Genomic DNA, 25,607 nt, shown 5'->3' on the forward strand with positions numbered 1-25,607 from the left:
TAATAAAACAACACTTTTTTTAAGAAAAATTTATCATAATTTATAACTTCATAATTATTCTTATTACAATTATATTTATCTAAGATAGGGGCAGGGGCAGGAGTACCCTCATGGCGAGCATAGCTTAGGTACCAAATGATGCTCATAAACATGTGAGCAGCATCCCACTGTTCTTAAGCCTACAATGCAATAGCTTTTGATAGCGACCTGACCATTCATGTTTCTTTCTGTTACAATAAATACAAAATAAGTTTTTCCTTCTGGAAAAACTTATTTTGTTGGCAGTTAAAAGGCAGGACTTTTTTTAGCTTAAAGCACAACAACACAACACAGGCACAGGCAACTCGAGGCACAACATTTTGCTCAGGATTCATGCATTCTTGAAAAACGCAATGTCCTGGTGTTTCAGCTGCTCTTTTTATATTGAACAACACTATATTTTGTTGGGATCTTTCATCAGCTTCTGGAATATCTGACCTTATGTCTCGAGATTGGTTCCAACAAACTCCAGAAACTTCATTCAAAGATGACATCTGTAAATAAATCATTTGATGAGATGGACAGATATCAAAACAACAATAGTAAAAAACAAATTAAACACTGACATACGTTAATTTGATTATTAGATTAGAGTTTAAACTATATACCTCTTGTTGCTCCAGCAAACGAGTAATGTTTTCAGGATTCCACTCTAAGTCTGAAGTTGTGGTGTCCAGACTGGCCACATACAGTACACATTAAAGCTGATTCCATATATTCAGGTTGAAAGTCCTCAATTACTTGGACTATTCTGGTTTTTCATCTTGAGACCAAAGCTAAAATAAAAATATAATTAGAGAAAAGCTTGCCATGAATCCGGTATCACGCTGAGGAAATAAATTACTTTATTTCCTACTGCAATAATGAATTAAGAAACACTAGTGATGGTACTACATATAAATTTATTTTAATACCTTACTATTATTAATACTTACTATAATTAATTAATTTATTTTAAGAATATCCTGTAAATTTTTTATGTGAAAATAAAGATGTGTTTGGTTGTTTGTTTACCTCTCATGCTTGAATCCAAGAAGATACTATAGAAGCCACTCTTTGTTGTTCTTCATTTGTCCCTTCAATTAAAATTCTACATCGATTTGCTATTACTATGGATAATCCACATGATACAACACAGATATTATGATGGCCAACCGCTGCTGCTGCTGGACATATTTTCAGTAGATGCATGATACGCAAGTTGCCAGCATGCATGGCAAATATGATCAGTAGGTGTAATCTGGAAATAATGATAGTGATTAGAAGTATTGTTAATTATTCCATACTTTTTCCTTAATAATAGGTACTTTGCTAGATTAGTTTCATGGTTTAAAATGAAAGGAAAACATTTCAACACTTAAAATTTAATAAAAAGTTCATGGTTAGGCTAACACGTAAAATATATTATTTGAAGTAAACTACTTACATAATATCCAAGATATATCCACAGTCGATTAATATTCACAAGATCTTTACTCTCGTCGCATAAAGCAGGCCTTCTCAGTTCTCAATTTGAAAACAACAGAAAATAACTGACAAACACAAGTCACAACTCACAACTGCTACCCAAACAAATTAATAGGTACATGCTGCTACCGTTGATTGTGTTGGATGTTGATTATTAGTTTCATACAAAGATAATAATATTATAATAATTACTACCGCGGGTTTCTTAATCTTTGGTTCAAGTTGAGATTAGTGGATTAGGTACCTATTGAGATTTGAGATTTTCTAATGATTTTCTTCATCTGTCTTCTTCTTCTTCTTTATAAATGGCCTCTTTAACTGATTGCCATGACAAGAAAAAATATCGATGGAAAAAATTAGAACAAAATATACATTTATAATATGTACAATGTAATGTGATTTTATGTAATATATTCTTTTCATTATGAGATATAAGTAAATAAGAGTTTAATAATAATTCATAATAAACGTTTCTATAATAACTATAGTATTTATTAAGTATTTTACTTATGGCAACATTAAAAAAATATAACATAAAATGATAGGTCTACCAGAATCTGATAGCAAAAAGTGAGAAAGTAAATTGAGTATTGACTCTAGCAATACCGGGGTTCTTATAGCGCCTGATTCTGTGTGTGAAACATGCAAATATAAAAAACTATCTAATGATCAAGGATATTTTTTGATAATCTGCTGCTAAAAATCGCCATCAGATCCTGATAGATCTACATTATAAATACCTATTTAGATAAGTTTATCAAAATAGATAGTCTAATTGCCTTAAAAATTCTGTTGTGTGTACATAGTAAAAATTCTGTTGAAAAACAACAACAAAATTATGCTGTATGGATCCTGCCATTCACCTTTATTCGAACCACAATTTAAATATACGTGAGAGAGCCATGCTTCGGCACGGATGGGCCGGCTCGACCGGAGAAATACCACGTTCTCACAGAAAACCGGCGTGAAACAGCGCTTACGCTGTGTTTCGCCAAGTGAGTGAGTTTACCGGAGACCCAATTCCCTACCCTATTCCCTTCCCTACCCTCCCCTATTCCCTTTCCTTCCCATCCCTACCCTCCCCTATTACCCTATTCCCTTAAAAGGCCGGCAACGCACCTGTAGCTCTTCTGATGCTGCGAGTGTCCATGGGCGATGGAAGTTGCTTTCCATCAGGTGACCCGTTTGCCCCCTTATTTCATAAAAAAAAAAATAGTTTATAAGTATTATTTCTGAGTTAACTAATATTTGTGATTATTTTACGAAATGGGAAGTCCTATTGTGAACTGTCAATCCAGGATACACCGACGTTAAACTAGGGTCTAGGACTTATCATTATGAAAAAAAAAAAGTAATTCCATGTATTTAAATTACAAGTAATCTGATTACATTGTAATTAGAATAAAATTTATTCCAATTACATTCGAATCAACTACTGGTTAATTTCAGGTGCACAATTACTTCATCAATCTGATTATTTTGTAATCAGATTAACAACTACAATGTATTTGTAATTGTGTAATTGTTAATCTAATTACTTTTTGCCCAACTCTGTTATTGATATATTTATTATATTGAGTATTTTTCTCCTAATTACCATTAAAAATATCTCCGGAAATGTCCGGATAAGTTCATTTTTTTGAGTTCGAAGATAAAATATAAAAAATGCAATTTATTGTTAGTGACTCGTTACTTAACGTACCCTTGTTTTAGGCTCACCGGGTGCATCAGGAGTGAGGGTAGTGACCCGCAAATACTTGTACGACCTTATGAAGGAAGAAAATTTGCCTAATTTTGATGCAAAATTAAACTATTTAAAAGATGAAGTTTTATCGTGTGAAGAATATAATGAAGATCAACTTGCTAAGTTAAAACGTGATTTTGCCCATTTTAAATCAGAAATGAAACAAAGGTGGGCCAAAGCTCACTGTAAAGAGGACGTATTTCTCAAATACAACCGATCATGGCTGGATGGTACGTTTGAAATCCCTATTGTTGAGGCTGCACAAAAACGAACAGGTCGACCATCTAAATCGTTTGAAGAGGCAAGTGAGAGGAGTAAAAGACGAAAGACCGAAGAACTTCGTTCCGGTTTTGACAAGGAAATCATCATACATGCTGCGCAGGTAGAACTGGGGAAATCTGGTAAAAGAGATGCATCTAATGTTCTCAAAGATATCACGAGTACTCCGACACGAGCCAGTAAATACAAGAAAGCATTTTATCTCACAAAATCTTCCAAAGAGCACCATGCTTTGACACCAATGCAAGCTTTGCAAATGTTTGTAGATGCTGATTTGACACAAGGTCAATATGAAATAATAAGAAAAACGAATAGGAAGTTTTTCCCTTGTTACAGTGTCTTACAAAAAGCCAAAAAGAAATGCTATCCGCCCAAAGAAACTTGCACAGTAACTAGTGCCAGTGCCGAAGCTCAGTTACAACCTTTAATGGATGTTACCGTTAGGCGTTTATCGAAATACCTAGAAGAGGTTTTGTTAACTTTAAAGGAAGAAGAGCGGGAGTGCATTACTTTAATAAGTAAATGGGGCTGCGATGGATCCCAACAGTCAAAATATAAACAAAAACATGACAATGACTCAAATTCAGACGCAAATCTTTTTCAAAGCTGTTTTGTGCCCCTTCAGTTAGCTTGTGGAGACAATAACAAAAAAGTATTATGGAAAAATCCAACGCCTTCTTCACCGAGATTTTGTCGACCAATAAGGTTCCGGTTTATAAAGGAAAATAATGACGTCACTGAAGAGGAAATAAGATATATTAAGAGCTCTATTAGCTCTTTAGCTCCAACCGTAGTTGATATAGGCGGAAAGAAGTTTTTTATAAAGCACACTGTACAAAGTACAATAATGTATTAGTTTAACTGCTGAGTGAGCGCTTTGTGTCAGCAGTTTACATTCATTAACATTGTTACATTTTACTTAATAAATCAGTGTAAGAACAGCACTCATCGGGTTTGGTTGTTTCATTCCATCCCTATCTATCTGTAGAAACACTACAGATCTTTTTGGTCCTTCGTTCCTTCAGGACCTTGCTCTCGCGTCGCGTGTAACATACAGTTGCTTTGCATCCGCGCCGCGTTGTGAGGACACCAGTGACTTTAACACATACAGTGTTATATCTGTGACGAACAGTTGCAGTGACGTACAGTCAGAACTACAGTTAGTGAAGTGTTCAGTGGACTTTACTCCGTGAGGTTTCTGTAGCATCGACAGCCGCAGCACCCACATCAGCGACAGCATCGACAGCAGTCCCGCAGGAGAGTAAACCACAGAACCAAGTAAGATCTTTCCATATTTTCTTTACACGATGGACAAGCTAATTCAGCAGCAGAACGCGATCCTAGAAGAAATTAAGCGTATAGAGACTAATTTTAGGAAGGATTCACCATCCCGTAAAACGCGCGAATATCTCGATGAGAGACTCGCTAATTTGGACAGGCTCTGGGCTGAGTTTAATGCGAACAATGACAAGCTCAGTCTGCGCGGTCAACCTGATGCTCCATATTTCGTCGAAAATCAGTACGAGGAGGCACGCGAATTTTACAATAATGTCCGTTATAGAATTTCTTCCTATACACCTACTTCGAAAACAGACCAGACAGGTACTAGTTTGTCCGTCAGAAAACACACGACAACACCGTCACCGTCTCGCGAGCAGGCACCGCCAGCACAGGCGCCGCCAGCACCGCCGCAACAGGCACACACAGACATTGAAAAACTTTTATCGCTTCAACGTACAAATTTTAGGGCATTCGCTAGGCTAATTAATAACATCAACGTAGACAACATAGGCGATAAATGGGAGCTAGAAGACGAGCTGCGTAGTGTTCAGTCTCGCTGGAATAACATTGATTCCTTACATTTAGAGATTGACAATATTTTACAAGGAGATAACGCGGACTACGATAATGAATTTTCCTACTACGAAAATTGCTATAAAGATATCAAACGGTCACTTAATAAAAAATTAGCATCCGCGGCTCACATCCAACAGGCAACACCTCAAATAGATATCCCCGTGTTTACAGGCAAATACACACAGTGGCCTACGTTTTACGATTTATTTTCCGAAAGCATCCATAACAATAACTTGCTCACAAAGGGTCAAAAAATGCAACACCTTAAGGGCAAACTTAGAGGAGAAGCCGAGCGTCTTATACAACATCTACATATTTCCGCTGAAAACTACGATACCGCTTGGGAGCTTCTCACTCATCGGTATAACAATCGTCAGTTGCTATTTACAAAACAAGTAGAGATATTTTTAAATCAGCCAGCTTCTTACAAACAGTCAGCGTATGAAATTAGGCGTCTCTATGATACATCCATGGAGTGTATTAATGCCATACAAAATCTCGGCATAAACACTTCCTCTTGGGACCCGCTACTCGTACATCTGATTACGAAAAAACTGGACCCTGACACGTACAGTGACTACCAGGAAAATCGGAAAAAACCACGGGAGCTACCCACGCTGGACGAGCTCATGAATTTTCTAGAAAATAAATTTACAGCTTTAGAGCCCATACAAAAAAGAAAGGCTCAAACTTTCACACCAAAGCCCTCTTCGTCGCATTCAATTAATACGCAATATAACACAAAATATGCTAAAGGCAAATATATAGTGAAACCGCATTATCAGGCGACAGCAACTCGCATGTGGAACTGTCCGCTCTGTCAGCAGAATCATATTTTATTTAAATGCAGTAAGTTCGCCAAGTTATCGGCCGAGGAAAAAATGAGAACGGTACTAAAATTACATATTTGTCAAAACTGTCTTTACATTCACGATGCAAATGGTTGTACTTCTGCAAAACGTTGCAAACATTGCCACGGTGATCACAATACCATTCTACACGATGGATATTACGCTGTTTTCAAAGCCCAGAAATCCTTACCTCATACAACATACTCGACGTCATCGATTACGCAAGCACAGCCCGTCGTCACAACAGCTCCGTCATCGAGTTACATGCCTACATCTAACTTAGCTAATACTAACTTTACACCTAATTACAATACTAATAAAAATCATAATGTTAACTACGTAGCTACGGATAATGAGGAGATATTATTAACTACACTACTTTTAAAAATACAAGCCTACGACGGTACTTACATAGTTTTAAGAGCGCTTTTAGACCAAGGCTCTCAAATTTCATTAATTTCGGAGCGCGCCGCCCAGCTGCTAGGTCTTCCTAGACAACATCATCCCGCTTCTATTTCTGGAATAGGATATGGCTCTAAACAAGGAAAGGGAGTCGTTACTTTGAATTGTATGTCAATTTACGATGACTACACATTTTCAACTCAGGCTATTGTTATAAATAAAGTCATTAACAATTTGCCTAATGGAACATTTAACAAACAGCCGTGGTCACACCTGCAAAACATTAGACTTGCGGATCCCGACTTCAACATCTCCAGACCTATTGACATGCTACTGGATGCGAGTGTGTACTCCGACATCCTCATGGATGGCCTCATCAAGGGCCCTAACAAGGCGCCCATGGCACAACAGACTAGGGTAGGTTGGATCTTGTCAGGGGACGTGAAGACATTTAACTGCTGTGTCGTGCTGAACAATCTAGCCGATATTTCGCAGTATTGGGAGTTCGAAGAGGTTCAGAGCTCCTGGACTGCCCGCTCGGAGGAAGATGAGTACTGCGAACAGCTGTACCAGTCGACCACGAGACGATTACAGAACGGTAGATATGAAGTTGCGATTCCGATGAAACAGGACTTTGAGAAACATCTGGGAAACTCTAGACCGAAGGCGATAGCACAATTATATAATTTGGAACGTAAAATGGCAAAAAATACAGAATTTTCAGAAAGCTACACACAGTTTATGAGGGAATATCTAAGTTTAGGACATATGAAACCTGTAACAAAAAAGGTAGAGCCGTCGTACTACCTCCCGCATCATGGAGTTTTAAAAGCTGACTCGACAACAACTAAACTGAGAACCGTTTTTAACGCCTCATCAAAAACTTCTACGGGGTACAGTTTGAACGATTTGATGCTTCAAGGCCCAAATCTACAAAGCGATTTACATAGTTTAATTTTATCGTGGCGTAAACATAAAATCGTCATTACAGCGGATTTGGAAAAGATGTTCCGTCAGTTCTTTGTCAGAGAATGTGACCAGCATCTTCAAAGAATCGTATGGAGAGACATCTTCTCGACCGCAAAAACTGCAGACTCTTTGCCGCAAGAATACCAATTAACGACAATCACATACGGAACTAAGTCTGCGCCGTATCTTGCCATGCGAACCCTGAAACAGCTCGCTTTAGACCATAAGGATGATTTTCCTCTAGCATCACATGCTATTTTGACGTCATTCTATATGGACGATCTCCTCACAGGTGAGAGTTCTATAGAGAAAGCGAGAGATTTGCAAAAACAGATTATTGATATTTTCAACACAGCAGGCATGAACATACGTAAATGGTCCAGTAACAACATGGAGCTCACACAAAACTTGTCACCAGAACAGTTGGACATTTCGCTAGATTTCAAATGTGCTGAATCGCGAAAAACATTAGGGTTACGTTGGACTCCTAGAACAGACTCATTTACATTTCAAAATAAATTCGTGGATTTAAATAGCGAGGATCACCTTACAAAACGACAACTACTCTCCAACATTTCGAAGATTTTCGATCCGCTGGGTTGGCTCTCACCTCTTACAGTAAGAGCTAAGATTTTATTTCAACGAACTTGGTTGGAGCCGAACATTACCTGGGATGATGAGCTTCCTCAGCAGATAATTTGTGACTGGAAAACATTAAAACAGGATTTTCAACATTTGGATAAATTCGAATTACCGAGATATTTAGGTAATACTCATAAATACATTATACATGGGTTTTGCGACGCCTCGGAAAAGGCTTACGCAAGCGTGGTGTACATTACCGCTACAAACAGTAAAGGCGTGTGCACAACGAGGCTGCTTACGGCGAAAACAAAACTCGCTCCTTTGAAGAACAAGTTAACTCTACCTAAGCTTGAACTATGTAGCGCACATCTTTTGACTAACCTTTTGGATAAGGTCTTGGCTACAATGACGGACAGTCAATATGAGGTACATTGCTGGAGTGACTCTATGATTGCATTGGCTTGGATTCAAGGTGACATTCACAGATGGCAGAAATTTGTATCCACCAGAGTGCAAAAGATTACAGAAATTGTCGAACCTTCACGTTGGCATCATGTGAGTACAGAATTAAATGCAGCAGACTGTGCTACAAGAGGATTGACAGTTGCACAACTAGAATCCCATTCATTATGGTGGGGCCCAGAATGGCTCAACAAGTTAGATATAAGTTCAATTGAAAACGTTTCTAATTTAACTACATGTATTGAAGAAATTAAGGCTAGTGTGAACGCGACTTTATCAACTACAATTATAAAACATAAGACTTTAATATTACAATTATTGAATGAATACAGTTCATTGGCACGTGTCGCAACAACAGTGGCATGGCTATCACGTTACATCCTGTGGCTTCGCAACAAGAAGAATGTGCCACATCAGAATTATTTGTCAGCTGTTGAAATGGAAAATGCATATTGTATTATAATTAGAACTGTACAATCTATAGAATTTAAGGAAGAATTTAGTTGTATTTTACAGAATAGAAAATTACCTAGGAATAGTAAGGTATTATGTTTAAATCCGTTTATTAGTAAGGATGACGGATTACTGAGGGTCGGTGGGAGACTTAATAAGTCGCATTTAGAAAGTTGTGCGAAAAATCCAATTATTTTATCGAATCATAGTCGTCTCACAGAACTAATTATACAGCAAGCTCATTCTTTAACTTTACATGGCGGACCCAGACTTACCTTATCACACATTAGATACAAATACTGGATACTGAGCGGGCTCCGTACTGTTAAAAGAGAGTTACGTAAGTGCGTTACATGCAGGCGTTACAGCCACCAGAATCATCAACAGATCATGGCAGATCTACCCGAACCACGCGTAACTCCTTCGCGTCCATTTAGCATTACAGGTGTAGACTTCACAGGATATTTTGACATCAAAGCACAAAAGGGGCGTGGGGTAAGAACAACGAAAGGATACGTAGCCGTATTCGTATGCTTATCGACCAAGGCCGTTCACTTGGAGCTCGTGTCCGACCTCAGCACCCCTGGATTTCTTGCAGCCTTTCGTCGGTTTTGTGCCCGGCGAGGCACCCCAGCGTCATATGTACAGTGACAATGGGACAAATTTTAAAGGCGCTAACAGATTGCTGACCAAGGAGTACAAAGATATTTTGGCCACAATTGACAGGAATTTCTTCGCGAACATAAACAGCTATAATATCAAATGGACTTTCAACGCACCATTATTTCCATCTGCAGGAGGTCTATGGGAGGCTGCCGTCAAATCACTCAAATATCATCTTCGGCGAGTGATAGGCGAGCAGCGACTTACCTACGAAGAATTTAACACCCTGTTACAGCAGATAGAGGCCTGCCTTAATTCACGACCATTGGTTGCGTTGACGGAGAATCCTGATGATGATTACCTGACCCCTGGACATTTCCTCGTAGGGGGACCTTTGCTGTCTCGTCCACAGGCTGAACCGGAACATCTTAATCTTAACACCAGATGGCACATGGTACAAGCCATGAACAGGAACTTTTGGAAGAAGTGGTCTTCGGAGTACCTTCAGCAGCTTCAAACACGATCCAAATGGCAGAGTCCATCGAGGAACTTTGAAGTGGACGACATAGTTCTGGTGAAGGAAGACAATTTACCTCCCGGGAAATGGGCTTTAGGCAGGATAGTCGAGGTACATCCAGGCAAGGATGGGTACGTGAGAGTGGTATCGGTTAAGACCAAGAATGGTATATTGAAAAGGCCAATTTTAAAACTTTCCCGACTTCCAGTCAAGGAGAGCGATACCGTACAGGTAAACAGCAGCTCTAGTGATCATGATCGACATGTCGTGACCCCTGGGACAATGAGCAGGGTACAACCAGAAAGCCAAACAAACCAGCTACCGCCATCTCGACGTCGACCTCGAAGAAATAATTTATGTCATTTTATATTTACTTTACTTGCTATGTTTTTATTTACAATTTCACCCACACAGGGAACCTACAATATATCAAATTTCAACTCGAGTCAAAGCCTGTATTTCGACAAACAGTTCGATATTAACTTAATCAGGGATGAGTGGAAATTAGTTGTTTACTATAATATGTCAACGTATTGGACGAGTCTTTCATATTTACAGAAGTACGTAAAACATATACAGAAAGATACTTCACAACTTTCACCGCAGTACATAAGCATAGCCGAACAATTACAACATGAACTATCGGAACTTCAACATTATAATGTATTGCTGCAATATAAAACTAACAAACGACAGAAGAGAGGCATAATTAATGGTGTGGGTTATGTAGCTAACGCATTATTCGGAGTTCTCGACGACAGGTTTCTGAAACAATATGAAAAGGACATAGAGAAGATTTCGTACGACTCCAATCACTTACGAAGCCTTCTGAAAAATCAAACGAGCATTATTGAGGCACAGTCGAACATATTACGCAGAAATGAAGATATTATGTATAAGCAATTCAGCATGGTACAGTCACATTTACAAAATTTAACAAATATTTTAAATCGAGTACAGTCGGACAGTGAGCATCAACTTAATACTATATCATCAATTCTGTCGGCACAGATTTTAATATCGAATCTTCGACGTATACAAGATAATTTAGTCGATACAGTAACTGATTTATCTCATGGACACTTGGACGCACATTTAATACCTTCAGAACAGCTGCGACAACAGATGCACATTATTTCGAATCAATTAAGGGGAGACCTAACTTTGCCTATTAGTGAAGAAGACTTACAGGAATTATACAAGGTCATGAAAGTTAGCTCAAAAATCGGAAGATCATTTCTAGTAATAGAGATAAAAATACCTTTAATTGCTAAGGAATCATTCGAACTAGACAAAATATACAGTATATATTTTAAAAGTAATCTTATTATTCAAACATTTACACCTTACAAGGAAACGGACTCATGGACATAGCGTCGGGATGCGTTTTGAAGAGTAGATCCGTTACAATTTACGGACACACTAACTATCTTACAAAACTATCTACGAAGCCTGACATCGCTCCAGTACCAGAATTTTCTGTCCTTAATCATATTCTAAATTCTACATTACCTGAAAGTTTCATACCGGACAATCACAGTCATACTTGGGATCAGATGAAGATGCAGTTGGAGAACATAAAAAAGGAAGCTGATGTGGTTTACTCTCCCGTCAGTGTACACGATGTACACCACTATACTGCGATCTACGCCACGCTGACACTGCTGATCTTAGGGGGGTGCATTTACGTCGTCCGTCGTGTTCGTAAGACAAGCCAACAACAGTTTCGAGTGTCCCCTGCTGTCACTGCTCCGGTGGTTCTGCGGGCGGTGGAGGCGACTAACGTGGAACTTCCGGAGCTGCCTACAAAGCAGCAGTCATCATCATCAACGGGGGTGGTTCCTCCGAGCACCAGTACGCAGTCATGTGTGAAAACAAGTGGCAAGTGTAAAAAATCTGTGCGATTGTCAGTTCCAAAAATTAGTGAAAGTGAAATTAGTGATTATTAATTTTAACTGTGACATAAAGTGGTTTAGGACAAACATTTTAGAGACATTAGGTTACGTATGGACATTAAGTTTTAGTTCTTTACATCATTCAGCATCCTTTTCCCTGAGTCCCAGGATGTACAAAGTACAATAATGTATTAGTTTAACTGCTGAGTGAGCGCTTTGTGTCAGCAGTTTACATTCATTAACATTGTTACATTTTACTTAATAAATCAGTGTAAGAACAGCACTCATCGGGTTTGGTTGTTTCATTCCATCCCTATCTATCTGTAGAAACACTACACACACATTTATAATGACAATGGTAGATGGAAAGGTCTGCAATGCAGCCACAGGTACAAAGTCTACTAGTAAGTGCTACATTTGTGGAGCATCAACTAAAGATTTCAATGATTTAAATAATTATACGACTGAAGTAAATTTTTCAGCTCTTGAATTCGGGTTATCGGTACTTCATGCTAGAATTCGAATAAACGAAAGTATTTTACACTTAGCTTACAAACTAGAAGTAAAAAAATATAAAGAAAGAAAAACGCAAGAAGAAAAAAATCAAGAAGCAAGAAAAAAGAAATATATACAAGATAGGTTTCGAACAGAAACTGGTCTTTTGGTTGATATGCCTAAACAAAATTTCGGTAACACTAATGATGGTAATACAAGTAAAAGATTTTTTGAGAATCCAAGATTAGCCTCAGAAATAACAGGAATTGACTATGAACTAATTTATAGGCTAAAAGTTATATTGGAAACAATTTCAAGCGGGTTTCAAATTGATCCTATAAAATATAAAAATTATGCATTAGAAACGGCTCGTCTTTATGTACACCTATATAATTGGCATCCTATGACGCCAACAATGCATAAAGTCTTGATCCATGGCGCAGTCATTATAGAAAACGCACTATTACCCATCGGGCAGCTCTCTGAGGAGGCTGCTGAAGCTCGCAATAAACATTTTAGAAGTTACCGCCAAGATTTTGCGAGGAAATTTTCTAGGGAAAGTTGTAATGAAGACATATTTAACCGTCTTCTACTTAGTTCTGACCCATTATTAAGTAGTATGCGTGAGGTCAAAAAAAGAAAAGCTAATACATTTATGCCCGAAACGTTGGATATGTTAGTATCTGAAGAACCCAATATTGTAGAAAATTCTTCAGAAAGCGAAGGAGATTAAACTTTTAGTCAAACTTTTTTTTTCGTTTTTTAAATATAATATGTAAGTACCCTTTTTTGTGAATATACGCATAATTATTTTCAAACTTGTATTATTTTCTTATTTGTATTGATTGGATAACAATAAAGCAAGAAAATAATTTTGGCTGCCTAGATCGCACAAATACCTGTATGTGCGGCGGCCCATCTCTTGTTTCTGATATCTGTGGTTTTTTGTTTGTACGAATTTTTGTTCCCGCCATATTTTATTTGACACTGGCCATGGTTAAAAACATAAACTTATAATCAGTGTTGCCAACCCCATCATAGAGCTAAGCTGTAGATATGCTAGAAAAAAACTGTAGAAAACTGTAAATATCAAATTGAAAAACAGTAAATGTACAGTTTTATATTTAATGATTTTTTATTATTTAATTATGGGAATAAATAGAATATATTTCAGGAAGCCGGGAATTAAAAACCAGAAAAATAATGAAATATGTCTGTTTTACCGACTTTATATTGGTAAAACAGACATCGATCGACCGAGCGATCGATGTCGGTAAGGGGCTTATTCCACCTTACTTTTAGACGTCCTAATTAGGATCCTAAAAAAGACAAATTAGAAGCTTCTGATTCTGATTGCACCAATCAAAAGCCTCTATTCTTCTGATTAAGTACGCTAATAATTAGGATCCTAACTGTTTCGTTTATATTAATAAGTTTAATATAATAAAATAGACGACGCTGGCTAGCTCATAAAAACTGTAGATTTCGAGGCCTAAACTGAAAACTGAGAGGATTTCCGAAAAACTGTAGTTCTACAGCTAACTGAGGGGTTGGCTACACTGCTTATAATATACTGCATTATAAGTTTATGGTTAAAAAGCTGAGTGCCATAATAAGTAGACACCAAAAAGAAGAAGAAGAAGAATGTGTTTGTTGTTTTGTTGTGTTGTGAGGATTTTTATTTATAACAAAATTAAAGGAATTTACGATAAAAAGTTATAAGATAAAGGTAGTAAAAAGAAATTTCGTGAACAATCCATTCGTCGATGAAAATAAGGTATCATTTGGAGAGTAGTTGAATACAGCGATAAACATTATGAGTGTTGAAATAGAGTTTGGAGGCAATAGAAGGAGGAAAGCTGCGAATGATGATGATTCCAGTAGCAACCAAAGTAGCCCTGGGCCATCGACAAAGAAACAGCGATCTGACTGTGGCTCCAATATGTCGATTTCTACAACGGATGGGGATAAAGAACAAATATTTAAGCTTGTTATGACAAACTTACCTGGAGGATGGACTTGTGACCAAGTTATGAACTACATAAGAGAGGAGGTAAATGTTTCTTTCTTTCTTTATATTATTTTTACTTTATATTCTTATAGTGCATGTTATTTATTTATAAAATTCTCGTGTCACGCTAATTGCTGCCAAACTGACAGTCTAACATAAAATTGACCCAGCCTAACTATGATATTCTATTATAAAAAAAAGGTAGATATCGCACTAGCGCGTACAGTCTGATACGGCCAAATGAAGGTAAGTGGTATGCAACTAATTCAAATGAAGGTAACCTTCTTTTGAATTAGTTGCATGTTGGCAGAGAGTGAGCGACGAGGTGTCAGGTTAGAATATCATTGTGTCAGGTTTTTGACTTAAAATGCCAAGCTGTGTTTTTAGGAAATGCAATTCTTCAAAATCAAAATATTACACTCGGTCACAACAGTCGGGGATCTGAAACATTTTTTTTTCACTTTTGTATGGAGAAACTCGTTACACTGGTGTACTTGCCCATACAAAAGTGAAAAAAATGTTTCTCATTCAGCGCTGTTACTTTCACAGTAAACTCACTATAAGGAACACATACACATCCTAAAGTATTATCCAAAAATCTTAAAAAGTAGGTCATGTAGTATGGGTATGCTCCCTAAGCTAGTTTCACATTGACATGAAGTAATTCTCTTGGTGTAAATTGTAATAATAAACTGGTAGAAAGCCTCATGTAGACATTCTAAAAGAGTTAATTTTTAATGTAAATTTGGAAATTAAAAAAAAAACATTTTTCATTTTCATTGCATATTCAATTCACACCTTCAATAAATTCAATTGATTATAACTTATTTTTTTAATTATAGAACACTATTATCTTTACAGATTGGTGAAAATGCACTGTTAGTTAATGACTTTAGAGACACTGAGTCGGATTTTCAAATCAGACTGAAATTCAAAACTGAGGAAGAAAGGAATAAAGTTTTGGAGAAGTTGAAAATAAAGCAAGCTTTGGGATTAGTGTGCGTGGACACTGAAGGTAAGTTAAATGAAAACAAAAATTTTTTTTTGTTTAACCTCTTGAGTCTTGAACCCCACCGACGACACCATAACCAGCCACCCTTAAAATACCTCTGTGTACCACCAGCTCGATATTGAGCCACCTGATGCACTCGACCTCACGCTGTTTTGTAACTTATTTTAGTGTTTATAAGATTTAATTTCGTTTGTTCTATGCATAATTTTAAGAGTATGAAGTTGGCTACTAAAAGAAATCAGTTCCTGATTGGTGCAATTTTGTAAAACTTTAAATTTTTTTTTTTTTAAATTTAAATAGCGCCATAGAACGCGGTATTTGAGGCTCAATAAAATTTTGACATCCCGGTATTCGAGAGGTTAATTTTTATATACAAAAAAAATTAATTCACAATGACAAGCTACTTGATGTGGAGTAGTGTGGAGGCTTATAGGCTTTTTGTTTTCTATTGTAATAGTATACTGTAATATATGTCGGTCATTGTAATAGTGGTGTAACTCCCAGTGCCGTAAATAAGGCGGTGCCACCGGTGCCCAGGCACAGGGCGTAGACTCGACTGGGGGGGCGCAAAAATGGCCAAACCAGGCAGGAGTATTATTTTTTCGGTTTCATTAAAATAACTTGTACTATTATACAACGTTGCCAGATTTTTTTTGTGCCAAGTCAAAAGCGGTACAAAGTAAAAAAAGGTATAATATCAAAAGTTTTTTTAAGTTTTATCTTTTTACTTGCGTCAAAATAGCGTTTACGGTTTACGTGACAATAGATAGCTAAAGTAGCTATAGAAAATCTACCCATCTACCTCCCACACTATTATCTTCAATACGCACCTTTCTTTCTCAGCACGCTGCACGTACGTTCGAGCTTTCCCCGAAAAACGGGAATGAGCCTTTTCCGCGCGGGACATTTAATTTTGATGACAAAATCGGGACGTCCCGACAAAATCGGGACGTCTGGCAACGCTGCTATTATAATATTTCATTTGATATCTACAATAAAAAATATAAATCATTGAATAAAATTTGTAGTTTCTTTTCTACGCATTAATTAACAAATCTCTTACGGCCGTACTCAGAGACATTTAATTACGATTAACCTTCGATTTAATGAAGAGTTTGACAGATAATGTATGGAGCTTATGTCAAAATTTTGAATTACTTATTTGCATTTAAGTAATTAATGTTCCACTCTTAGTGCGGCAGTAAATTTCTCAAAACTTAATTGCATGGAGATAATTCACTATTACAATGAACGACACATAATATAGCTAGCTGTAAGCCACCCAAATTGAATAATTAAAATATCAATTTTTCTATAAGTGCCGGATAGGCTATCCACAACTTTTTTTGACAGATGGAGTATGGAGTATCTGTCAGATAAGTTGTGGATAGCCTATCTGGCACTTTATCAGGAAGTGGTGAAACAGGCTCTTAGTCTATAGAACCTTAATAAATGAATTTTTCAGATCAAGCCAGTGATGAGGAAGAATCAGTTAGAAGTGAGGTGATGGTTGAACACAGGTACAAACATTAATTCATTAAACATGTTTGGTATGCTTTACGACACATTAAATTAACTGAACCAAAATTTATGTTGATTACTTTTGTATCAACATAAATTTTTTATGAACCAAAATTATAATTGATTACTTTTGTATGAACCAAAATTTATGTTGATTACTTTTGTATCAACATAAATTTTGGTATCTTGGATTGCATCTTTGGAGGTATTTTGGATTATAGAATTTTTAAAAGCACTTATCTTAAGTAAAACTCCTGTATGTCAATTAATCCTTCGATCGTGGATTCTTGGAAATATATTGTTATTCTATTGTGTCTCGCTCACTGGTGAGCTTATGGGGCTTGATATGTTAAGGCGCGAAACACAATATTACCGTTATTTGATGTCGGTTTTCGGTGAAGCCACAGTATTGAGTCAATTGAGCTGGCCAATTTGTGCTAATTTGTTTCTTTAATTTGAAATTTCTATACAGGATTTTTCAAATAAGGTATAGTAAGCCGACAGGGGTCACTCTAGGAGTCATTCTGAACAACTTTTATTCTATGACTTTTGGAAATTCTTTTGGAAATACGAAAAAAATATAGATTTTCCAAAGAAACTTTGTCGGTCTTACTAAGGAAAAGCAAAATATTTTTTTGCGAATTTTCAAAAGTCTTGACCCCCTGAGTAACCCACTTTCAGCTTACTATGCCTTATTTCAAACATCCTGTATATTCTATTCTATTCTAATTAGCCGTTTGTGTCACAGCAAAGGAGGAGGAAGGAGGAAAGAGACATGTGGAAGGAAAGAGGGGAGGCCTTTGCCCAGTATATATTAGCTTTTTTTTTATTTATGCTTTTCAGAGACAAGAAAGGTCAAGATGTAGGGACGAACATAAGTATTGATGTTTGGGACGTCGATCCGAAGACTTTGTATGGACTCAAGGAGTCATTTCTCACATCCTTAGACATCACTCCACCTCTATCAAATTGGGTTCTTGTTACGAATGTAAGTGTATTCTAATTCATTACATATTTTACATGTCATGTAAAGTTGACTGTCTATATATTAGCTATTGTGCGTTATAAAGCATGATTTTTGTTTACTGCCACGCTTATTTCTCGCCCCAAATAGACCTAAAATAAACCATTGCACTTTCCCCATTCACATTAATCGCGCATCTTAAAGTTGTAAGGGGCCTATAGTGCTGACACAAATTTCCAAAGGGTCAATTTATATTAGCGCAGAGTCGAAGCGCATTGAAGCGAGGTATCAAAACTGAACATAGCAAATCCAACCTTAACTCCAAAGCGTTAACGCACAGATTACATCTGAGAATTTTAAAAGGCGCGCGCGCGTCGGGTGCTTCTGCGCGATTCGCGCGCATGCGCCCGACCAACGCTGTTTGATCTCGCAGAAGTGATGTGTGCGTTACGTTCTGGAGTTAAGGTTGAATTTTCTGTGTGCAGTTTTTGGGAATTCGCTTCGCTGCGCTTCGACTCTGCTCTATTATAAATTGACCCTTAATGTAATTGTCACTACTCTGTCTCCTTTATGTATTTATTTATAACAAATCCATGTTACTGTAACAGTTCCGATGTGACCGTTCTGAGCTCAAAGAGGTGTTGGAACTAGCTGGTCACGTGGTGGTATGCCATGTGGTGACTGTGGCTAAGAGATTTGCCAACGTCATGTACAGCCATCCATTAGAAGCCGTGCAGGTATGAAATATTTGATCAAGTAGGAATATCTATATAAACAAGAGATCGCCCAATGGCCGAAATTCGACCTTACTTTCAACGACATTAGGACTACTACCAGCTATGTTTTGTAAAAAAATATTGACTTTATCATATTTTTTTCAACTCTAGTCTCTGGGACTTAGCTGATATCAGACTGGCCGTGTAAGCATTGTCTAATAGTATCTAAGTTACAATAAAAACACTGAAATCCATTTTCAATTTGTCACCATGTTGTCAACAGACTTCAACCATAAATAAAAGAGTATAATTCGTATGTACAGGCTTGTCACTCAAAAATCCGTAATTTTTCCAAGTGTGTGTATTGTTTTATTTGTTAAAAAAATGTATGATAAAACCATAGTTTCCAAATAATATTAGCTCGATGCCTTTCTTCACCATATAAACTATAACTGTGCAAAATTTCATTCTCCTACGTTTCCCCATTTTTCGTCAAAAGGGATACAAAGTTTTTGGCTCACGTATTAATATACATATACATAGGGCTACATGTTATACAGGGTGTAACAAAACTGAGTGATAATACTTAAGGGTGTGAATGGGTCCCCTATATAGTTTTCTCTGTGCAAGTAGCAGTGCTGAAAAAGTAACTTGTTAAATTTCGTATGGGAAAATTCATGACGCTGGGGCGCTTGCCCATATAAATCACAAAAAAAGATCTTTTCAGCGCTGCTACTTTTACAGTCAACAGTCAACTCTATACAAGGTACACAATACACATACATACCCTAAAGCAGGGGTCACCAATTAGTTTCGCTAGGGGTCCGTTTTAAAAAATAAAATGACATTTGCGGTCCACACATTTAAAAAAAAATTACTTAAACAAATGTGATTACGGAAATTACAAAGGTATTTGTACTTTGTATCAACGAGAAAAGTGACAATTTTTGTTGCTACATGTTCATCAGTATATCGAGACATCGTCGAGACCGAAATAATTTTTTAACGAAGGTCATCTTCGAACATGCTCGGTCGGCACACAATGGGTCGGCGCGGCGGTCCGGATGCGGACCGCGGTCCGCCATTTGGTAACCCATGCCCTAAAGCATTGCACCCTGTGAATGTAGCTTTCGTCACACCTCCATTCTGGAGGTGTCCGAAACGAATGCTTGTTTTATGTTGCAGGCCATATCGATGCTAAACGGTCAAACCTACTATGGACAAACCCTTAAAATAACAATGGACCACCAGTCAGAATATTGGAAGATATTACCAAAAGGCCTAGCCAACTTAGGCCCCGGGCTAGGAAAATACGGCAAACCCGTCCGCAACATAGCTAAAGAGTACGAAAGATTCGTATCTGGCAAATCGACTTTCATAGAAACAAAAATATTCAAATCTGAAAACAGCTCAGATCTGCTCAAAGAAATTATTTCCAGCATAGGTAGACCTGAAAGAAACGAGGATACACCGAAACTAGTAATTGATACTGAAATTGGTGAGTCTAAAGTAAAAGAAGAATCACCAAATGAAGAAATAAAGTCCGTAAACAGCTCACCAGAACTTGAATCAAGGAAAACTCCAGATTTGAACACAGGACAAGCATTAGGTGTTAATAATGGTGATACTGAATCTATTAATGGTGCGTTCAATCATAATTGGCAAAGCAATTCAACTTTCAACAAACCAACCAACTTTGGACAGAGTTCGGGAACAAATGGTGAAACGGGATTTAATGCACAATTCGAAATGAACCAAGGCCCAAGTGATTCAAGGCAAATAAGCGGTGTTGGTTTTCAAGGGACGCAAGGAGGTCCTCGACTTCGACCAATGCTAAGCATGCAGGGAATGCAAGGGCCTCAAACTATGCAAAGGCCTCAAGTCATGCAAGGTATGCAAGGATCTCAAACCTTGCAAGGTATGCAAGGGCCTCAAGGTATGTCAGGCCTGCAAGGGGCTCTAGCTATGCAAGTCAATCAAGGGCCTCAAGCCATGCAAGGCCTGCAAGGGCCTCAAGGCATGCAAGGGCCTCAAGGCATGCAAGGACCTCAAGGCATGCAAGGGCCTCAAGGCATGCAAGGACCTCAAGGTATGCAGGGGCCTCAAGGCATGCAAGTACCTCAAACCATGCAAGGTATGCAAGTGCCTCAAAGCATGCAAGGTTCGCAAGGTATGCCCGGTATTCAAGGGCCTCAAGTTATGCAAGGCATGCAAGGACCAGCAGGCCCTAGGGCGATCCAAAATCCCTTCCTCAACCGAGCACAGTTCCCAAACAACTTTGGCAACCAAGGACCCAGTCAGCAATTTTACCCATCCAGCAATGGTTACCTGAACTCCGGTATACAGGGTAACATGCAAGCTCCGAATATGCAACCTAATGTACCGACGAGGCCTGTTGGGCCGTTCGCTCAAAGACAGTCGGTGAGACCGCTGGAGATCTACCGAGGAATGAACGCTTACACATTGAGGATCATCAATGTAAGTATTTTGAATTATCATGAAATTATTATGGTTTTAGATGACGCCCGCAAGTCCGCTGCGCCAGAATTCCTTTATCGCGAAGGAACCGTACATTTTCTAGGATAAAATATATCATAAGTCCTTTCTATCTCCATACCAAATTTCAGCAAAATGTGTTCAGCGGTTAAGGCGTGAAGAGTTAACAGACAAGCAGACAGACAGACCGACATACACTCTTTCGCATTTATAATATTAGTATGGACTATGGATACTAAGTAATAGTGCTGTTTAGTTTTTTTACATACCAAAAAAGTAACAGGAAGCGGTTCTAACATTCGGCATACTCCACTCAACGCCTGCAATAAACGTCACCCAACTGCGCTATGGCACTGAGTATGTGTGCTACCTCAACCCGCCGAATTTTTTAATGAGTGTAGGCCACTTTATTAACGCCGCCCCATGTACGAAATCTGCTGACCTAGAACGCTGCGGCCTATACGGTCTATTATACATCCAGGACAGCACATACTATAGTCTTTCTTCACTACATCTCGCAGATACCGGCGACGGTGAAGCTGAGCGCGCTGTGCGACCGGCTGTCGGAGTTCGGTCGCGTGACGGGGCTGGAGCTGGCCGGCCCCGGCGCCGCCACCGTCAAGTACGAGAGCGCTGGTGACGCCGAGAGGTGCTTCCGTATCCTTTTACATCGATTGCCAATGAGGAGATTCTATGTTTGGCTGTAGATTTTTGTTTGTATGTTCGCGGATAACTTCGTCGTTTGTGAAGCGATTTCGATGATTCTTTCTTCGTTGGAAAGAGGATATTTCACAGGTGGTCCCATGATAAGAAAGTACTGTTTGAAGTAGTATTTTTTCTAAAAAAATGTCAAGTTTCGGATTTCTGACTCAAACAAGCTAGTTTCCTATGTTTTTTTCTTATTGGTAATTAAACGAATTATCAAAAATAGAAACCTCTATAAAAGAACGACTCTGATATCTTAAAAACCTCTGATATCTTAAAATAGACCTTCCCATAAGGGTGGATACAAAATTTCAGCACACTATAACGTCACACCTTGCTAGTTTGTACGCATCGCAGGAAGACTTTGTTCGAAAGCTCTGGGATGTCAGTATTATAATTAAAACAAAATAATTAAAAATAATGCCTTAACGAAAACATCAGGTAATTACCGGCAAGTTTTTGAATATTGAAGAAACAACAACGCTGAATGCCTTTAAGAAGCACTTCCGAAAAGTTAGCCATACAGAAAGTAGTATTGCTAGGTAAGTATAACCTTATAAATATTAGGTAAGTATACCTATTATTTTTCTACTATAGCCTGGGCATCGAACACTTAGAAATTCAGCCATTGTGCTTTTTGTCTCTTTCACAATCGATAATGTCGTTGTTGCGCTTAGGAATTAGGAACGCCATATATAGCTATCTCTGTAATATGTTACACAGGTATGCGATAGTTTTAAAGGGTTTTCCAATAGGGACTTGACAATTTTGAATTTAGTTTGTGGACGCACCCTTTCACTATACATCGAACTGTTACTGTCATTTTACTCATTAGTCATTAGACATAAGTCATAACATTTTTATCATGCTGTACACGAACGAACAACGTCGGTGGCCGCTACTTTAAGAGCGTTAACTCCGATTTTCGATCGTAATTCTCGCCCTAGTAGACAGACAGGTTGGCCATGATTATGGATTATTTTGCCTGAATTAGAAGATATAGACTTGGACAGCATGAGGTTTCAATAGGACGGCACCACAAGCCACACATCACAAATAACTTTTTTGAAGAGCAAGTTTGATGAGCGTATTAGCTCAAAATATGGACCAGTCGATTAACCGCCTCTTTCGTGCGATTTAACGCCTCTAGATTTTTTTCTTAGGGGCTGCGTCAAGTCGTTGGATAAGCCGACGCCGTCGGAAGAGCTCAGAGCCAAAATTAAACGCGAAATAGCCGAAATGTGTGGCAAAGTCATACAAAATTGGGTTCAAAGAATCATCGCTGCAAACGGGCCTGCGGTGACCATATGAGCGAAGTCGAGTTCCATTAAAAATGAATTTATTGTACTTCAATTCGATACTAAAATTGTTGAAATATCTCAAATGGTTTTAATTTTATTTTGAAAAAAAGTTGTCAAGTCCTTAATGGAAAACCCCTTATTATCCTTGTGAGAGTAAAAGAGACAAGTAGCGAGGTAAATGGCCGAAGGCGAATTAGCACCGTGTATTTTATGAGCGGGATTTACTTATATTATTTCATTGAGAGGGCATGAGTTTCGAAATTAACTATTGCGCAAATCTGGGCTAAAATTAACCTACGTATAAAAGATAATGTTCTCTCTCTCGTTAAAACGAAGATCAAGAGAGTTGAAATTCCGATATTTAGTCCATGATTAATTTTAACCCAGACTAGCGGACTATGGTTAACAGTATTGTACAAAAATATTTTCATGCTTAGGCTATAATATAGTTGTAAATATTGTAGTTTAATGTAGTTTTAACGTATATATTTAAGTTAGCTGTAAGTTAAATGTAAGAAAATATAGCAATGTTAAGTATAATTATTTTAATAGTTGACACTAATTGACAACTGTTTTAAACTGGCGACATAAAATCTAGTTTTGTAGGAATTTTAATGAATGTTATTCTAACAATTTTATCTACCAGTAAGCAGTAGGTTAGGACTTAGGAGGTAAAAATTTACCCCATAGTCGATATTTAGTCTTAAGTTTTAGGACATACATGTAGAAGCATAATATTATATAGAGCAGACTATTATGATAAAGAGTATTATAACATTTCATTAGAATTTAGATTCATGTATTAGATATCATATAACACTATTTACTATTAATAACTTTAAGGGCCTGTTTCACCACTTCCTGATAGGGTGCCGGATAGGCTTATTTGACAGATTCTCCATACTGTATGTGTCAAGTTAAGTGGTGGATAGCCTTATCAGGAAGTGGTGAAACAGGCCCTTAGGCTTATTTGCGCAGATTAAAGTTAATCTTAGGTTAATATTATAATCGTTGTTATTTATGCCAGCGATAACATGATAATCAAGTAGGTAATTTTAAAATATCTCTCCTTCTCCATGTTTATGAAGGAGAAACTCTCGTGCTTAGTATAGCTATAAAATCAAAATTGTTAGTAAAAATAATGAAGCCATGAGTGGAAGAAGCAGGTAAGTAACAAACATTGCCGTTTTTGCATAAACATAGGCTTCTAGGGCCAGGAAAATGATTTGAAATAAAAAAAATGGATTTTTTGTATAGCCAGATATATTAGCCAGAATATGATGAATTAGGTAAGTTACAAAGTTTGTTTAAATTATAAGAAAAAATGTAGGAAAAAATGAATAATTGTCCTGGTGTCACATAATATGTAAGTTATCTGGTTCTTCCACTCACGTCTTTAATTAGTTATGCAAATTGCATAAGCAGTTAAAATGACTTATTTATTTATCTATTTTAAATTTTATAAAATGGTTTATAAGATCTCATAGAATATAATGGTCTATGGAAATATTTTTTACAAAAAAATTAAATCTAAAATATTTTATAGGTGTCTGAAGAATATCTACTTTTATTATTACATATTAGATTAATTATATAAATTTTTCGTATCAGTGATCCTTTTATTTTTCTTGTTTTAGAATATAAGCATAGAATAAGTTAGCATAAGTTAGCTTTAGTTGTTCAGTGGTAGGCAACTTTATTAAATAAATATCGCTTAATACATTTTTTCTTTACAACACCTCGTTCCTAGAAATAGTAGATACGCCTGCCCTCCAAAAACTTCTATTTAATAGAAGTCTTTGCTGCCCTCACAAAGTACCTTTCGTTTAAAACGATGACGAAATTCGTTATCAAAATACATACAGGGTGTAACAAAAATAAGTGATAATACTTTAGGGTGTGTACGTGTTCCTTGTAGAGACTTCACTGTGAAAGTAGCAGCGCTGAAAGACGAAAAAATTTTTTCACTTTTGTATGGGCAAGGGCCCGAGCGTCACGAGTTTCCCCATACAAAAGTGAAAAAAAAAGTTGGTCTTTCAGGGCTGCTACTTTCACAGTGAACTCTCTACAAGGAACACGTACACATCCTAAAGTATTATCACTTGTTTTTGTTACACCCTGTATATGCGGTTTGACATAAGTCACATAAGTCATCGCTAAATGACATTTCGCTTGCGAAGGCTAATGTCAAATCCCATACATTTTGATAACGAATTTCGTCATCGTTTTTAACGAAAGGGACTTTCTACGGCCTCTGTATTGC

General features: G+C 37.5%; 2 protein-coding genes and 2 long non-coding RNA genes across 5 annotated transcripts; 2 read left to right on the forward strand and 2 right to left on the reverse strand.

The window, feature by feature from the left end:
* Window positions 1-61: 61 nt before the first annotated feature.
* Window positions 62-1,724, reverse strand: LOC121734080. 2 transcript variants are annotated; one of them, XR_006036654.1, is made up of 4 exons: window positions 1,466-1,724; window positions 1,054-1,279; window positions 648-815; window positions 62-533 (listed from the first exon to the last, which is right to left on the reverse strand). It is a non-coding gene; the product is annotated as an uncharacterized LOC121734080 (long non-coding RNA). The 2 variants fall into 2 exon arrangements; XR_006036655.1 differs by having other exon boundaries at window positions 1,054-1,722.
* Window positions 1,725-8,575: 6,851 nt separating this feature from the next.
* On the forward strand, window positions 8,576-12,177 carry LOC121734475. The gene is made up of 3 exons (XM_042125087.1): window positions 8,576-9,223; window positions 10,350-10,683; window positions 11,769-12,177. Exons 1-3 carry the CDS (start codon window positions 8,599-8,601, stop codon window positions 12,175-12,177), a joined length of 1,368 nt encoding a protein of 455 aa, XP_041981021.1. The 5' UTR covers window positions 8,576-8,598.
* A 2,128-nt stretch (window positions 12,178-14,305) lies between these two features.
* On the forward strand, window positions 14,306-23,367 carry LOC121734064. The gene is made up of 8 exons (XM_042124475.1): window positions 14,306-14,671; window positions 15,491-15,644; window positions 17,107-17,161; window positions 18,006-18,150; window positions 18,735-18,863; window positions 20,028-21,320; window positions 21,860-21,995; window positions 22,485-23,367. The coding sequence occupies exons 1-8, from the start codon at window positions 14,435-14,437 to the stop codon at window positions 22,511-22,513; spliced, it is 2,178 nt and encodes a 725-aa protein (XP_041980409.1). The 5' UTR covers window positions 14,306-14,434; the 3' UTR covers window positions 22,514-23,367.
* LOC121734081 lies at window positions 19,396-25,309 on the reverse strand. The gene is made up of 3 exons (XR_006036656.1): window positions 25,272-25,309; window positions 21,896-21,898; window positions 19,396-19,461 (listed from the first exon to the last, which is right to left on the reverse strand). It is a non-coding gene; the product is annotated as an uncharacterized LOC121734081 (long non-coding RNA).
* Window positions 25,310-25,607: the final 298 nt, after the last annotated feature.

The sequence above is a fragment of the Aricia agestis genome, chromosome 15 (genome assembly GCF_905147365.1).
Source record: "Aricia agestis chromosome 15, ilAriAges1.1, whole genome shotgun sequence".
Taxonomy (NCBI): domain Eukaryota; kingdom Metazoa; phylum Arthropoda; class Insecta; order Lepidoptera; family Lycaenidae; genus Aricia; species Aricia agestis.